The 16,209-nt window shown below is 34.7% G+C and overlaps 1 protein-coding gene across 5 annotated transcripts in view; it reads right to left on the bottom strand.

Annotated features, from left to right (window-relative positions):
• PLOD2 (procollagen-lysine,2-oxoglutarate 5-dioxygenase 2) overlaps window positions 1-16,209 on the bottom strand; it is a 100,670-nt gene that overhangs the window by 22,110 nt on the left and 62,351 nt on the right. For 3 of the 5 annotated variants that reach the window (XM_064586699.1, XM_064586718.1, XM_064586714.1), the window contains exons 6-11: window positions 14,483-14,546; window positions 13,159-13,256; window positions 7,752-7,802; window positions 6,171-6,272; window positions 2,918-3,043; window positions 1,166-1,287 (exon numbers count right to left, since the gene is read on the bottom strand). In XM_064586699.1, the coding sequence (XP_064442769.1) occupies window positions 1,166-1,287; window positions 2,918-3,043; window positions 6,171-6,272; window positions 7,752-7,802; window positions 13,159-13,256; window positions 14,483-14,546 (563 nt within the window). The remainder of the gene's footprint in view (window positions 1-1,165; window positions 1,288-2,917; window positions 3,044-6,170; window positions 6,273-7,751; window positions 7,803-13,158; window positions 13,257-14,482; window positions 14,547-16,209) is intronic. The other 2 variants (XM_045903616.3, XM_064586727.1) reach the window with 1 other exon arrangement.

Below are 16,209 nucleotides of genomic sequence, written 5' to 3'. Positions count from 1 at the left end.
TAAAATATACGGAAGCAAAATATGTACACACATACACCCACATATACACTTCTAATAAGGAGTCTTCTTTAGCAATCTTATTCAAATGGCTCCAAACTGGACATGATCTAATTCTATCAATAAGAAAGTGTAAAATCTATTTGTGGTATATTCACATGACAGAGTATTAGTCGGTCATGAAAGGAATGAACTGCTGATAACTGCATTGACATGAGTGAATGAGAATATGTTGTACTGAGCCAAAGAAGCCAGACACAACAGAGTATATATTTAAAGAAAAAAATCGAGAAAATAAGTTCCAAATGTGGATCCAAGGTATTCTCCAATGAATAAATTATGGAACCATTAATTTTGTCTTTCTGAGGCTTGTTTTCCTGCCTATGCCTTTATTCCCCCACCAGGCACTACCCATCACTCTGTACCGTGAGCTTCCACAACACAAGAGAACATCTGAAGAGAAGTCACATGATTTATTTATCTTTTTTCTCAGCAGCTCTTAAGTCACTGCTGGCATATTCAATTAACATTTACTGAAAAATGATTGTTTTTATTATTTCCAGAGTTTTACTAGTAATCTGTCTAAAGTATTAAAGGGGCTAAACAAAGAACCTAAAACTTTCTTCTGAGGGATATAGTTTTATCTAGACCAGTAGGTGACTAGAAAGTAGGAATACCCTTTATACCCCACAATCTGAAACACACATTTTCACCACACATAATCTTCAGATAGTAAACATTTAGATCACTGCTACATCAGTCATACTATTCATTTGTCTGAGTATCTTTTTTTATTTCTTATTTTAAGTAATCTCTACTCCCAGCGTTAAGGCTCAAATTCATGACCCAGAGATCAAGAGTCACATGCTCTTCTGACTGAGCCAGCCAGGCACCCCTGTCTGAGTATTCTTTTAAATCTTGATCTGCAGTTCAATTAACAGCTTGATTAAATATGTTGACTCTCAACCATCTCTCTCTCTGTATACATGTAAATACACACAAACGTAGATACAGTCTAACAGTAGAGGTGTGCTCATGAGCATACACAGCACACATGCAAACTCACACACAGAGCTGAGACACCCAAGTTCAGGATACTAATTTTGAAGAAAAGTTGTTTTTCTTTAAATTTCTTTAGTAGAAATTACTTAAATTGATTAAAACATACATTCCCATGTTTCTGGCTTCAGCTTGACTTAGATTTTCTTCTGGTCCTACTATTTTTATAGTATTGATTTCATGTTTAGCTTTATCAAAAAATACTTTGATGTCCTTTTCATGATAAACTTCCTGTAACATATTTTAAAAACAGAACATTAGTGCGAAAATGACAATAGGATAACTGAAGTATTCATATGTAGGGATGGCATCGTATTCAAAGTTGTGAATTCCACAATTCACATATTCCCTCAATTACAGATGAAATGATAACCTGTATCAAACACGTATCACGTGAAGAATCTAAAATAGATACACATCAGTATTTTTTAAAATAAAAATAAAACAAAATTCTTCTAACATCTACTCCTGGACAGGTCCTTGAAGAAATATTTAAATCCTGGGTTTAAATTTAAACAAAATGTTTCTGACTTGAAGGAAAAATGGCTTGTGGCCTGAGAATTTCAGACATGTGCTTTAAAATATCCCCAAAAAATGTCTATTAAACCTAATAGACATTAATCTAAGTTAAAAATATAATCATATTTTATAAAGTAAGTATTATAATACTCTTTGAAGCCGGAGACAGAAATGAATGGTCATATATAAAATTGTATTTTTACAAAAAGAAGGTAAAGTTTAAGAAAACCTTATTGATAAATTATGAACATAAGTCATCAAATTAGTATGATTCAACTGTGCTAAAATTTAGATAAGATTATGTGTCTCCAACAGAGCATTTCAGAGCTTTTTGTGTATTGAGTTTCACTAAGTTATTTGAAAGCTTTTCACAGCTTGTTAAAACGAGTTATAGCATAAAAGCTGCACAGAGTTAATTTTATAAAAAAAGAGAGAAGACAAAATCCTCTCTCATCAAGGAGGTCCTATGAAAGGAGGAAGACATAAATAAATGACACAATATATAAAAACAAAACACTTCAATGTAAATAAATGTATTACGACACATTTTACAAAGCAAATGCTCAATGATTCACCCTTTTAAACTTATTGTAGCTGGTTTTCTGCAAATTTAAAATATTCTCTGGAAAAGGCAAACGATAAGCTGACATGTACATTAGGAAGAAAGAACAATATTAAACAAAAAGCATTAGGACAAAAGAGAGAAAATGCATATTTCATAGCTATTGTGTTTTTCTAGAAGATGTTAAGTGTCAATTGTTTTAACAGGAAAGGGACAAGTAAATGGGAAAATATTGAGCAAAAATGTCTCAGTTGAGATTATGTGTGGGAGGTTTGCGGGAGGTTCTGATTATTTTTGGAGGAAATGACAGTATCAAAATCCTTTGGGGAAGAGCATGCCATTGTGTGGTTAATCAAAACAATACTGTATCTGGAAGCTGTTTTAAGTTCTGATGTCACAGTATTAGCTTAAGCTGCAAACAATTTAATGACCAGTTCCATCAAAGAAGGTACAAGGACTAACCCAAAGGCAAAGGAATATGAGGACTTTGACATTTCTTCACATATTTATATATTAAGTTGAACCATATGAAAATAGCTGATATTCCACCATTTTGAATCTACAAAATTGAGCTTCATGTGGCTCATTCCAATATTATAATACTAGTTTCCAGACTCTAAAATCCTTAGGTCCTAAATAAACAGGATAGTAATTATCCCCAAAATTCCCCACTGTATTTAGCTCAGTGTGTTATTTTACACATAAACAAATAATAGCAAATAGTTCCAAAGAAGGTCAAAAACAATTTTCACATAAAATATTCATTTCTCAAACACTTACTTTGTTATGAATAAAGAGCTTAAGCGCTTCTTTTGGGTAATCCAGTGTCAACAATACGTCCAGAAATCGAGGTAGGAAAGGGGTTGGTTGTTCAATAAAAACTCCTATTGTTACATTTGGATGGACCTTTGTTTTATGGCAAACATAAAAGCAAATTATTATTAGTGTGGGTGTACTCTAAATTCTATTTAAGTCTTAATCAGTACAACATAAAATATATTAGGAATATCATTTATAATCTGCTAAATTTCAATTGCCCCATGGCAATTCTCTAACACTTAAAATACATTCCTATGGTCCCCCTCAAAGTGATTTACCTAATCACATCTTGACATTATGACTTAGGTTTGAAGAGGAAACTCACTATCATATTTATTACATGAATGTAATAAAGGAAATTGCCTACTCTACCATTCAATGCTTCCTTTATGATAGTCTTTAAAGAAATTTCCTTCAGATCTGAATCTACTTTGTCATCTTCATCTAAGAAGTCAGAATGCTAATTGTTTTTCCCTTTTGGTTTCCATGGCTTGGAAGTTCAACATTTAATTTGTAGCTCAGATAAAGCAATCATGGAGGTCTTGAGCCTTTATTTCTATCCTTGAATATTTCCTTTAATCTCTTTTATGGATAGTACTTTATTTTGCTCATTATTATATATAAGAAAACTATTTTCTTTCACTAATGTAGTTTATCTTGTTCGATCTATTTCTATAGATTTTTAAAAATCCTTTGGGTATGTTTTACAGGATAGTTTATCTTTCACTAATTGCATGAGAACTTTTTGAAAAATTCATCATATTTGTCAGTCCTTGTGATGAGCAACATTTAGGACAAGGAGTAAAAGGTTCCTGGCCTTAAAAATTTACAAATGGTTGGGGAAGACAGAAACATAAGTAAATGACCATGTAATAGTGTTATTACCAAAACTATAAGAAAGATTTCATTATAATGCTTTTTTAAAACATGTCTTAAAGTCTGAATTTAAAGATTAAAGATTTTTAGAAGTATCATATATGTTAAGTGCTGAATTAGGTACCGCCTCTCCCATCTTTTCATGCATGATGCCTCATGTATTTCTGTTATCTGGATCATAACTTAATATCTGTTTACATTGAAGAACAACTTATTTACTATTTACTTCTTTATCAATTTATTCACTCAAATATTTATTACTGAATAAAAAAATACAAACAACTAAAGACAAAATATCTACCCTGTAGGAGTTCTCAATTTAATAGGGGAAATAAGTAAAAAGTTGATCACAACTCTCCCTTATTAAATGAAATAATACATTTAATTTACATTTCATAATAACCTTAGAGTTACTTATTATTCCAAATTTACACATGAGGAAAATGGGGTTTAGAGAAATTAAGCAACTCAGAACACATAATTAGTAGGTAAAGAGCTGGGTTTCAATGTGCTACCTTTTCATTATCCATCTAAGTTCTTTTTATATACTAATGATAATACAACAGTTAACATAGATTGAAGGCTTAGTACTGCATATGTATATATAATTTATACATGTAAAATATTATTTATATATCTAAGTATAAAGTTTCATTTAACCCTCCCTTTCTTTATATAGAAAGAAACTTGCTTATGGCCCACACCTAAGAATATGATAGGCCTGAGATCTTAACTACCCACATCATTTTAATTTTTATATCCCTATTGCATAATAACTACAAAATTTAAAAAAAATTTTTAAAGGTTTTATTTATTTATCTGAGAGAGAGAATGGGAGACAGAGAGCATGAGAGGGGGAGGGTCAGAGGGAGAAGCAGACTCCCTGCTGAGCAGGGAGCCTGATGTGGGACTCGATCCCGGGACTCCAGAATCCAGAATCAGTTGCTTAACCGACTGAGCCACCCAGGCACCCCAATAACTACAAAATTTTAAAGCAAACGTTTTTCTGTATTTGCACCAGAAAGTTTATGTAAAAGAAGACCGAACAGATAAAAAGAATTAACCCTCCCTCCAAAGGACAACACTACTTTCTGCAAAAAAGATCAGGATGAATTTTTAAACATCATGGTGCTGCTTCATTCAAAAATATTCTGGCACTCTTTCCAGATAGGAAATATTCAGTTAGTTATTTGAGAGACCAGCCAAAAAGTCTTATTTTCAAGAAAAGTAGGGCTCTATTCAGAAGCTCCTAAATGTGCACAAGTTACTCTTTGTCCTCCTTTCAGACAGTGATAAGCATAGAAACAATTTAATTCAGGAGCTTCAGTTCTTTATAGTAAGAGTATTTTATATTTGCATGGATCCAGGAGTTACCAAGACTATATAACTGGGAATTTCATTTTTGCTTATATTGGTTCTACCTATCTGGCATGCTGTAGATACTCAATAAACCTATGATGAATGAAGGAAAGAATCAGCCTTAATGACAAAATCATCCCTAGAATCCAACTGGTCATACCCACAATAACAGTCTTCCAAGTTACAAGAGCAATTTTTTGGAAGAAAAATGTTACCATAAGATATCCTAAAGCTGCTCTGGTTGATGACAGAAGGATGCATCAGAATGTTCTACAGGTAAATATTATTTATAATTGCTCCTTTACCCTCAAAGTGTAAAAGATAAACTACAGCTATAATTCTCTATGAGCTATACATAAAAGTAGCACTGTGCCTGGCATATAATATGTACAGGGTTTAGAGCCAGATCGCCTAAATTCAAATCTCACCTCCAACGCCTAAAAAACTTGGGTGCCCTTAAGCAAGTTACTTAATTTGTATGTATCTCAGTTTTTCATTTGTAAAACTGAATCAATTAGTACAATCTACTTAAGACATTTCATGAAGTTTAATTGAGTTACTTTATGTAAAATACTTAAAACGGTCCTTAGTTACATAATCAAATATTATTATTTTTTAAATCATCATATTTGAAAATCAAGCACAGATAATACTAGTCAATACAAATGCTAAAGCATTTTTTTCCTCAATGCTTTAGCTAAGTTAGTGGACTAAAATAGAACAAGAGCATCCAATCATAACAACTATTAAATATTAACTAAGTCCCTTTTATTGGGATCAATTACTAGCCAGTTTCACTTTCAAAAACAGTTCAGAAACACACAAATCTAGCAATTTTCTGAATCATCATTTTAGCTTTATAAATCCATTATCTACCATATTACCAAAACTATAAAATAACATGTTTTTGAAAAATCACTGCATTTCATGACACTGTGCTTTTTATTTCTACATTTCACACATAGTCAATTCCACTCACATCTACCGTAGATAAGTCAATTGTATCCACATCACAAAGAGTGCAGCCATTATCCTGCGTCCATGCGTTCGGTACATAGTTTCCAAAATAATTCAGGAGAATCTAGTAAATGAAGGAAAACTACATTAAGTAAGCCTTTCCCATCAATTCTATAAACATCTATCTTCAAAGCAGGTTTTCTGCATTAGGTATATTCCTTAATAATTCTACTAATATTTAGCGCCTAAAGGTATACACTGAACTAAGTTCTCTCCAGATAAGGAATCATAAAATCAGGGCAAATTTTGTCTAGAAAGGCCAAAAAATGCATTATAAATCACAAAGGTCATTTTATTTCAGTAAGAAATAATACCAGAAGAGACATAATTGAATAGATATGTCAAATAATGAAATACAGAGTTTTAATTGAGCTAATGAGACCTAGCCAAAACAACACTAATAAGAGCAGTCATGTGAATAGTAATTTAGTAATAAGATAAATATGTTCAAGGCCTGGTGCAGACACCTGCAGTGAATGGGGCAGTGCCAATGTAAACTCTTGCCAACCATCACCACACATAACCGGTATTATATATATACCTTATCACCAAAAAGCACTAAACCCTCCCAGAAACTATGCTACCTACTATAAACTAGGCTTCTGGGCAGTGGTTCAGGGGCACTGACTTCAGGAAGACAAAGGTTGCAGATTAAAACAGATCTGGAACAAGGTCCTAATTACTGCCACCCCACAAATCCTATTAACAAAAAACTGAAGTACAATATTGCCTCCCCTTTCAAATCACTCAGACATCTCCTTTGTAACTTATCTCCCCCTCTCCTCAGGCATCTATTGGCAATCATTTCATCCATAAAATCGGAGTCCCTTGAGTGTGTTTCAGGTGGAGAAGAAAATGAGGGAAGGTAGACAGAGGACAGACATAAACACTAAAATATGAGCCCTCAAACAAATCCTGAGTATTCCTAGAGTGTAAACATTTTAGAGAAAATTCTGATTTACCTTTAAAAAAATCAGTACACTTTTCTACTGCAATTTTAATACCTGTAGTGGTATGACCGTTTGTAATTTTTAAATTTTTATGTTTTTATTTCTTTTCAAAAACTATTTCACCTCAAGACAGTAAAGTTGCAGCAAACTAGCTTTAGCTGTGATTTTTACATTACTGTGAAAAGGAAGCACTTAAAATCCTCACTATGCTTATATAATGATTAATTTTTCATTAGAAAAGTGAGATGAACTCAAAAGAAAAAAATGTCAATATACTAAATACGATGGTCAAAATGTATGGTAGTCTAGCTTCTTAAGACCCTAAAAGATCTTCCAGTACAGAACAGATGAGGTAATTAGTCTAGTACCATTTTACCAGATTCCTCTCAAATATTTGGGATGCCATCCAAATACTTCTATTGTACTAAAACTGAAACAAATGTTGTTGAAACAGTACAGTACTCATTAAAATGGGAAAATCTTTGTGTAATCGTAGTACGATCACAGGACATGAAAAAGTAACTCATTCACATCTCTTTCGAACTACATGATAATTCAGGAAACAAATTACAGGGCAGGAAATATGTACTCACGAAATTCATTAATGACATTTCAAGAGTCAATGTGGTCATTTTAATGGACCTCTATAGTAAAAACAGAAAATTTTGCTATTGTCAAATTACAAATGCAAACATTAATCATTCATATTCTATACAATAATATGGTTTTGAAGGAAAAAAATATATTCATGTGAAAATGGATCCTGTACTAAGCATTATTTCTAAAAGAAATTTTAAAACATTTTTTTTAAAGGCTAGTGGGAAATATAATTTGTTTAAAATATCCTGGGAAAGAGTTTTTTTTTTTAAAGGAAGAAAAAAAATCCCCCAAATAGTTGGCCATATCTAAAATTCCCAACAATGTGTAAAGACTGGCACTTTCCTCATCTCAGAAATCTCATAAAAATTAAATATTTATTTCATGAATTATTGATCAGTCTATTAGAACCCTATGTGAATATGGAACTGATTGATATCTTTTAAAAGGTTAGAGCATAAAAGGTATTACTACTTTTAGTTTTCAGAATTAAGACTTTATTTTTAACCTTTCCACTTTCTACTTTTTGCCTCAATTTAATTTTCATAGATAATTAAGATATTTTAAAAACATTACTTTTGACTGGAAACCTTTCTCTTTTGGATCTCTCACTACACAGGGAGAAGTTATCCATCACCTCCACCGTCCATTTACATCTGTTTTCTTCATTAAAATCTGCAGACATTTATGCTGGCAGCTTTGGAAAGTTCAGAAGACTGTTTATGTAGTTTGGCTGTTCCAGGCAGTCCCCGCTACTAGGTGGTAGTACTTTCCTGATCCTTCTTGCACAATTATCAAACCCTTTCCAGGAATGATGTCATTTCATTGGCAGAGAGACTTTTCCAACCAATCTTTTCTTTTTTCTTTTCTTTTCTCTCTTTCTCTCTCTCTCTTTCTTTCTTCCAAATCATCCAATTATTCAAGGTCACAGTGACCAAGTATGTACAAAATTAACATCCCTATTTTTATTGCAAATCAAATTAGTTTCAGAAATGCTTGTTTTCATGTGCAAATTAGGTGATTTGATCTTCTTCTGTTCAATTTTAGCTTCTATAAAAATACCACCAATTTCATGATTGCCTTAACATGTATATTACCTGATATTTAAAAGAAAAGGTTAGTTATTAAAGTAAGCATCTTATGATGTGTTCCTAACAATAAATGAGCTTCAAGCATAAAAAGTAAAGCTTCAGCCAGAAATCACAGTTTCTGTCTAAAAAGTTATTTATATCAGATTGTATGTATCTAGCCAAGCATGAAAATAATTATGTAGATAACATATTTTAAATAAAATGAAACTTCATTTTAAATAACATTTTAAATAAAATATTACTTAAAAAACACAAAATTGTTTACACATCATTATGAAAACAAGTAAAAAGTATAATGTTCATAGATATAGACTGAAAGGACATAAAAACTGAAAGCAATCATGAACAAAACAATATCAGAGGTTAGTGGGATTATAAGTGATATTTAAAGTCACTTATAATTTAAAAATTACTAATTTTTAATTATAATTTAAAAATTATTTGTATTAATAGCATGAGATTTAGAGAAAGTAACTAACTTTAATAACTTCAGTCCATAAACACATTAAAAACAATTTATCATTTACAGATTATGTATAATTTTTAAATGAAAAAAATGGCTTAAATATTATGTTAGGTCAATGTTATGGTTCAAAGCCACTGACATTATAATCACCCCTTACTAAATAAAATAATAAGTAAAATTAACTTACAAAAATTCATACAGAATATCCTTTTGCCTTTCATGATGGCTAAAAAAAACAAAGTTTGTATCTAGAGAATAATCTGCTTTCTTTCCCCATTAGGCTGGACACAGGGGAAAATGTGATATATTCATGTGCCTCTAACTTTAACATAATATTATTAAATAAGGTATTCGCATAAAGTAAATGCTTATTTACATAATCTTTTCTCAAATGTTTATAACAAGTATAATTTTCATAATAAAAAATTTACTTCACTTTGTTACCAAATAGCATCCCAGGAAGACAGATAGGATCACGTCAGGAACTGTGATAGTCCAAACTGAGAATGTTTCCTAGAAGACCTAGACCAGGTCTTTCTAAATGCACTAAGGGTTAGGGCTCCTTTTCTTATGAGATGTCCTAAATTAGTCACTGTGTAAAACTCCAGGCAGCATTGTCCTGGGAATTGGGAAGGCACTGGGGATGATACCACCATCACTGAACATCAGGCCTTACTCACAACAGCTGAATTCTCAGGGCTAAGCCCCCTCTTTCAAGCCCTTTACATGTGATTTAAAACACTGCCAAGAAGAAACGGCACCCTATTTAGTTACAGGAGAGGTCTGGTTGTGCAAAAGCCCCTGCCTAACTGGCACCAAGGGTCTCAGACTGAGGCCGAAAACAGACACTGTGAGCGAGCGTGCGTGTGCACAAACACATGCGCACGCGCACACACACTGTAAAGTGCTTCGTAGACAAATCTGTCCATTTATCTGCTTACGGAGAGTCACATTTTATGACTTTTTTTGCCCTGCCAAAAATTAATCTGTCTTGCCACTCCCATGAATAATGCTAGGTCGTTACATTGTTTCTAAACTCTGACATTTTTTAAAGGCTGATATATGGCAGACATGTGCTGGCCCCGGGGGAACAAAAAGTAAATGGGATAGATATGATTTCTATAACTCCTAGGCTAAAGGCCCAGTAAGGGAGACCAAAAAAACAAGTAAATTCCATCCCTGTCCAGAGTGTGGCAACATGTATTGTGATGGAGTAAGTTCCAAATATTATAAAAGCATGCAGGAGACCGGAGGAGTAAAGACTAAGCTGACACCTAAAAGGTGAAGAAGATTTAGTAGGTGGGTACAGCAAGTGGGAATTGGGGGCAGAGGATTCCAGACTGAGTGAAATGCGGGCACAGAAGACTTGTAGGATGAGGAAACACGAAACTTGCGAAATTCAAAGTAATTCAGTATGGTAGGGGGTGAGGGAGAGAAAGGGGGAGAGAATGAGTGAATATGAGAAATGTATGTGTGGATATTTGTAGGGTCAGGAGTGGGGAAGTAGAGGGGACGGTGGACTAGTGACCATTAAACCAGGAGTGGAATTTTAAAAAGAGCCTTAAAGGCCAGTTGAGAATTTGGATCTTCACCCCGAAGTCCACAGATGCAATTACGCAGGTGAATGACATGACTGGCTTTCTGCTTCAGCAGAATGCCCTAGTTCCAGGCTCCTGGTGGGTGACTGCAAGGAGTGGTAGGGTGCAGGTGGCAAGAACTAAGGAAACTATCACTGGCACTGAGAAAATTAGACAAGGCACAGGAATCAGAAAAAAATAGCTCTTGGATTGGGAGTGGGAAAGCAACTAGAGCCAAAATAAAACCTAGGTTCCAGTTAACCAAATGGATGAAAGAGGAGGCAGAGCTGAAGGTCTTGAGCTCCAGATCTCATACGATACACAAATAAACCAACTGGGTATTCAGACCTGGAGGTCAAGAAAGATACAGGAGCTAGAGTAAGGATTTGGAAATCATCAACATTAAGGTAGGAATGAAGCAAATTAACTAAGAATTTGTGAAGAGAAAAGGAAGGTGTCTCAGATAGATACCTGTGGAACGCTTACCTGAAACTAAACTAAATAAAGGGATTGCCCCCAACCACTCCTGAGCCACTCCCCGCACACAATGTGTTAGATTTTTTAAATGCATATTTAAAAAATAAAAAGAAAATGAGAGAGGTTTAAGAGGCCAGATAATTAATAGACAAACCAGCACAGAATTGTGCAAAGGGAAAGAGGACCACGTGGGATCAACATAGTCAAATGTTATCTTTGGGTAAAGTAAAAATCAGGACTGAAGAGGATGTCACAACACACGTCAGCAGGAGCATTTCCTGGTGTGGTGGGAAGAGGGACTGAGGGGGCAGTAAGTTGTCTCTACTTTAAAGAGTGTAGCTGTGAAGGGTGGTGGAGGAGGAAGACAGGCAGGCTGGAAGGCAAGGGGATTGAGGAGGATGTTTTAGTTTGTTCTGGCTCAGTTTTGTTTTAAGATGGGAAAGAGCAGAGGGTCTTTAAAATGCTGATGAGTAGGAGAGAATAGAGCAGGGAAAACTAATCCAAGATATAGAAAGTAATGCACCCAGCAAGATGGCTTCGTAGGAGGGCCGGAAGGGGACAAAAAGCAAGGTGGAAAGATTAACGAGAGGAGAAGAGGAATCTACTGCTTCCAATTTGATGTTGGAAAAGCTGCCAGTATCGGCTTCCCCTTGCATTTCTTCCCATCCATATAGCTTTTATTGGAATTCCAGACTATTCAATCCTCTGAGACAGCAGGTGACATCTCCCCACCCTCCCTTCCCACAGTGCAGATCTGTTCATCTCTTTTCTAGGTACTTATGAGTAAACTAGGCATCTCGGTATCTCAGAACACTGCTGTAAGCACAGTTTTCACAAGATAGATAGGTATCAAACTTATCTATGAATTTTTCACTCAATAACATTTTCAGCAAGCTCAATTATATATATTTGAAAAGCATCCAAAATTTCATTAGTCACATTAAGTCTTTGTCAATTATAACCCAGCAACCTTCATATAAGATAAGTGCAAGAAGAAAGACAATTATCATAAGATCTCACTGATATGAGGAATTTGAGAAACAAGACAGAGGATCATAGGGGAAGGGAGGGAAAAATGAAACAAGATGAAAGCAGAGAGGGAGACAAACCATAAGAGACTCAATCTGAGGAAACAAACTGAGGGTTGCTGGAGTGGAAGGGGGTGGGAGGGATGGGGTGGCTGGGTGACGGACATTGGGGAGGGTATGTACTATGGTGAACGCTCTTAATTGTGTAAGACTGATGAATCACAGACATGTACCCCTGAAACAAATAATACATTATATGTTAATTTAAAAAATAAAAAATTAAACATCAAATCTAAAAAAAAAAGATAAGTGCAAGAAGAAGCTTCCAGCCATATAGTTACATCTCAATCTCAACAGAGCTTTTAAGTGAGAAAATGGTGACTTACAGACCTGCACATTTCCTATTCAGATAGGATACCCTGTATGAGGGAAATATGGCTCATTCTCACATTCGCTGTTATTATTAAACGCTAAAGTGAAATGTGTTACCAACAGAATGCAAAGGTATCGCTTTGCTTAGGAAACATCATTAGTTTGGTGAATCTGAAAGAAATCACTTAATCTACAGTGTAAAAGATGAAGCCAGTAGATTGCTAGCACCAAAATAGAGCCTCTCAAAGACACTAAAAAAGAAAGGAGGAGGAGAAGGTGAAGGAGGGGAGGGATGGGGGTAAAGGAGGAGGAAGAGAAGAAGATATTCTACATATTGCTCTAGAGTCTATTTCCAAGAAATAAAGAAACAGGGAAAAGTCACTGTGACTCACCTTGGTGGGTCCATTTCCATTAACTGCCACTGGTAATGTTTCATAAAATACATTCTTAGCTCTGGCTTTGCCATTTTCAAATTTCAAAACAACTTCATCTGGGTTAAAAAGAAAAAAAAACAGATTTTAGTAATTTAAAATGTGTGTGTATTCATATACACACATATATGTGTACATTTATATATATCTTCTGGTTATTATAAAATTTCCCACAAATGCCATTCCACGTGCCACAACACTTTTACAAATTTTGCCTACGCTACATCAGAGAGCACCTCAGTCACTCCAACCTGGCACCAGCGAACTGAGGTGCTAATCCACTGAGGTGTCTAGCAGAAGGAAAGCATCTTTGCAAACCTGCCTCCAAGGACTCTTGATAGTAATGTGATCCAGGATGAATTAAATTATTGTCTGAATTTATTCAACTGTGAAATGGGATCTTTGCCTTTCAAAGTTATTATGATGATAATAACAATATAAATATGGTGAATAGAACACTGCCAGACATAAGCAAGGTCTCCACCATTGGCTATCATTGAGAGCATTGCCAGTTCTTGAAAATCAGGCCTAATGCCAATTCCAGGAATACACAAATCAAGTGGGAGCAGAAACAGCTGGGTGTTTTTGTTGTTGTTTTCCAGTTCCTTTCTTTGCATTTCCTAAGCACTCCAAACTAAATGCTTTCATCCTGAGAAATTTTTAAGGTATGAACTGCCTTGAAAAGTTGGACTGAATTGCAATGTATTTTTAATGTTTAAGGTATTAATGCATTAATGAATTAATGTCTTTTTATTTTTAATATATTAATTAATTGATGTATTAGTATATTTTTTCCAAGACATATGTCTAACTAGGAAAAAGCATAAAGGCATACATGCATATGCACACAAAACACAGACACACATACACACACACACATTCCACAGTATATGTGCCTGGTTACCAGTTTATCTTCAGCTAGGTAAAGCAGTCTAATACTCATACTCCTGAGTAATTCACAATATAAAGAACTTATACTGAAAAATGTGTAATAATAAGGTATAGGTAATTTAAAAATACATCTAGTCTCCAGATAGTGAGACACTAAATTCTAAATTACCTAAAGCTAAAAGCTTATCTTTTTTTGCACTAGTCTTAGGGCATGATTTTAAGTAAATGCGTTTCACTATATCAAGCTAAGCTCAAGTCCGTTATTTTTTAAAAGTTGTAATATCTGTACACTAAACCTTAATCATAGCCCCAAATTGATATGATAAAGGACAGACAGTTGAGAACACAGGTGTTCATTTGTATACATGAGCAATTCAGTATTTAGGAAGCATACCTACAGCTCCATTTAAAGTCTGGAAAATTTTGCATTTGTGATCCAATGTGATGTTAATAGCTTCCTAAAAATGAGAATACAGATACCATTGAAAATGACAATATGCAAACAACATTATCACGTTAATATAGTTTATTCTTTTGCAGAATTTAAAGATCCTATTTGTAAATTATTCCAGCAATATTCCTCAGAAAGACAGAAAGACTGTAATTTTATAGTTGCTTGAATTAAAGGATAAAGGGAATGGCAAAGTATTCATGCTATTCTCCAAATATTTCCACTTCCCTACCTTATGACTAATTCTGACCAGTGAATTTTTAGCAGAGGTGAAATTATTTCACTTCTAACCTGGAGCATGGAGCTTCCAGTTTGAGATGCTAGGTGTGCTCTCTCTCTGGCACATGAACTAAGATGGCTGCTCCATCAGCCAGGGTCCCAGGTGAGGACAGTAAGCAGAAACCCTCTGCTGACCTACAATGGACATGTAGCAGGAGAAACCGACCTGTGTTGTGTTAAGCTCTTGTGGTTTGGGTTATTATTACAGCATAATCCCCAATCCGACTGCTACAATAGATATGTAATTAACATAACCATAAAGATTAATCTGCTTTACAAACTTCATGATTCTCAATGCACCAGTTTTTCAGCTACATTTCTCTGTATAATAATACTCTTAAAATTGACTTTGTATATTGTTAGAGACCGAATGTTTGTGTCCCCTCAAAATTCATATGAAGCTCTAACCCACAATGTGATAGTATTAGGAGACAGGGCCTTTGGGGAGTAATTAGGGTTAAACTGAGGTCATGAGATGTCCTCATGACAGAATTAATGCCCATATAAGAAGAGACACCAGAGAGTTTGTACACATACTCTCTTGCTCTGTGTGTATGTGTGTGTGTGTCTTTGTGTCTCTGTGTCTCTCTCTCTTCAGCATGAGACGATACAGCAAGAAGGTGGCTGTCACCTACAAGCCAGGAAGAGAGTCTTCACCAGAAACTAACCATGCTGGCGCCCTGATCTAGGACTTGCAGCCTCCAGAACTGTGAGAAATGCATTTCTATTGTTTAAGCCAACCGGTCTATGGTATTTTGTTATGACAAACCAAACAGACTAGGACACATGTTAACCAGATAAAATCTTAGCCTTCCAGAGAATCTTTTTATTATTATTATTAAGTTCAATTAGCCAATATATTAGTTTCTGACATAGTGTTCAACGATTTATTAATTGCATATAACACCCAGTGCTCATCACAACACATGCCCTCCTTAATACCCATCACCCGGTTAGGTTACCCTATCCTAACCCCCTCCCCTCTGCAACCCTCAGTTTGTTTCCCAGAGTCCAGAGTCTTGAAAGAATCTTAAACAGGATTTATATAACTAAAAATATTATGAACTCAGCAGTGAGAGTTCAGAGAATGCATCCTGAAGCAGAGACAACTAAATATGACTCAAAGTACATTCACAGTTGAATTACACTGAGAAAGACAAGCATGAGGCTGCATGCACTAGCACTCATGCCAACAGAGGGTTTCTCCTCCCAGATGAAAGAGCAAGTCCTCAGGTTTGCTCTGTCAGGCACATAAGAGGGAAAGCAAGAAATGGAGATGAAGAAAAACATTTTAAGAATAAAGTTTCTTCAGTATTAAGTGTCTAATGAAAATATTTAGATGACTGAAATATTTATCTAAGGAATAGAAAGTTACAGTTGCAAACTCACCG

The sequence above is a fragment of the Mirounga angustirostris genome, unplaced genomic scaffold, assembly GCF_029215605.1.
Source record: "Mirounga angustirostris isolate CCGP_5_RB_7025 unplaced genomic scaffold, mMirAng1.0.hap1 SCAF_1, whole genome shotgun sequence".
Classification (NCBI taxonomy): domain Eukaryota; kingdom Metazoa; phylum Chordata; class Mammalia; order Carnivora; family Phocidae; genus Mirounga; species Mirounga angustirostris.
The sequence above is the reverse complement of the archived record's forward strand: the minus strand, read 5'-3'. Positions and strand labels throughout refer to the sequence as shown.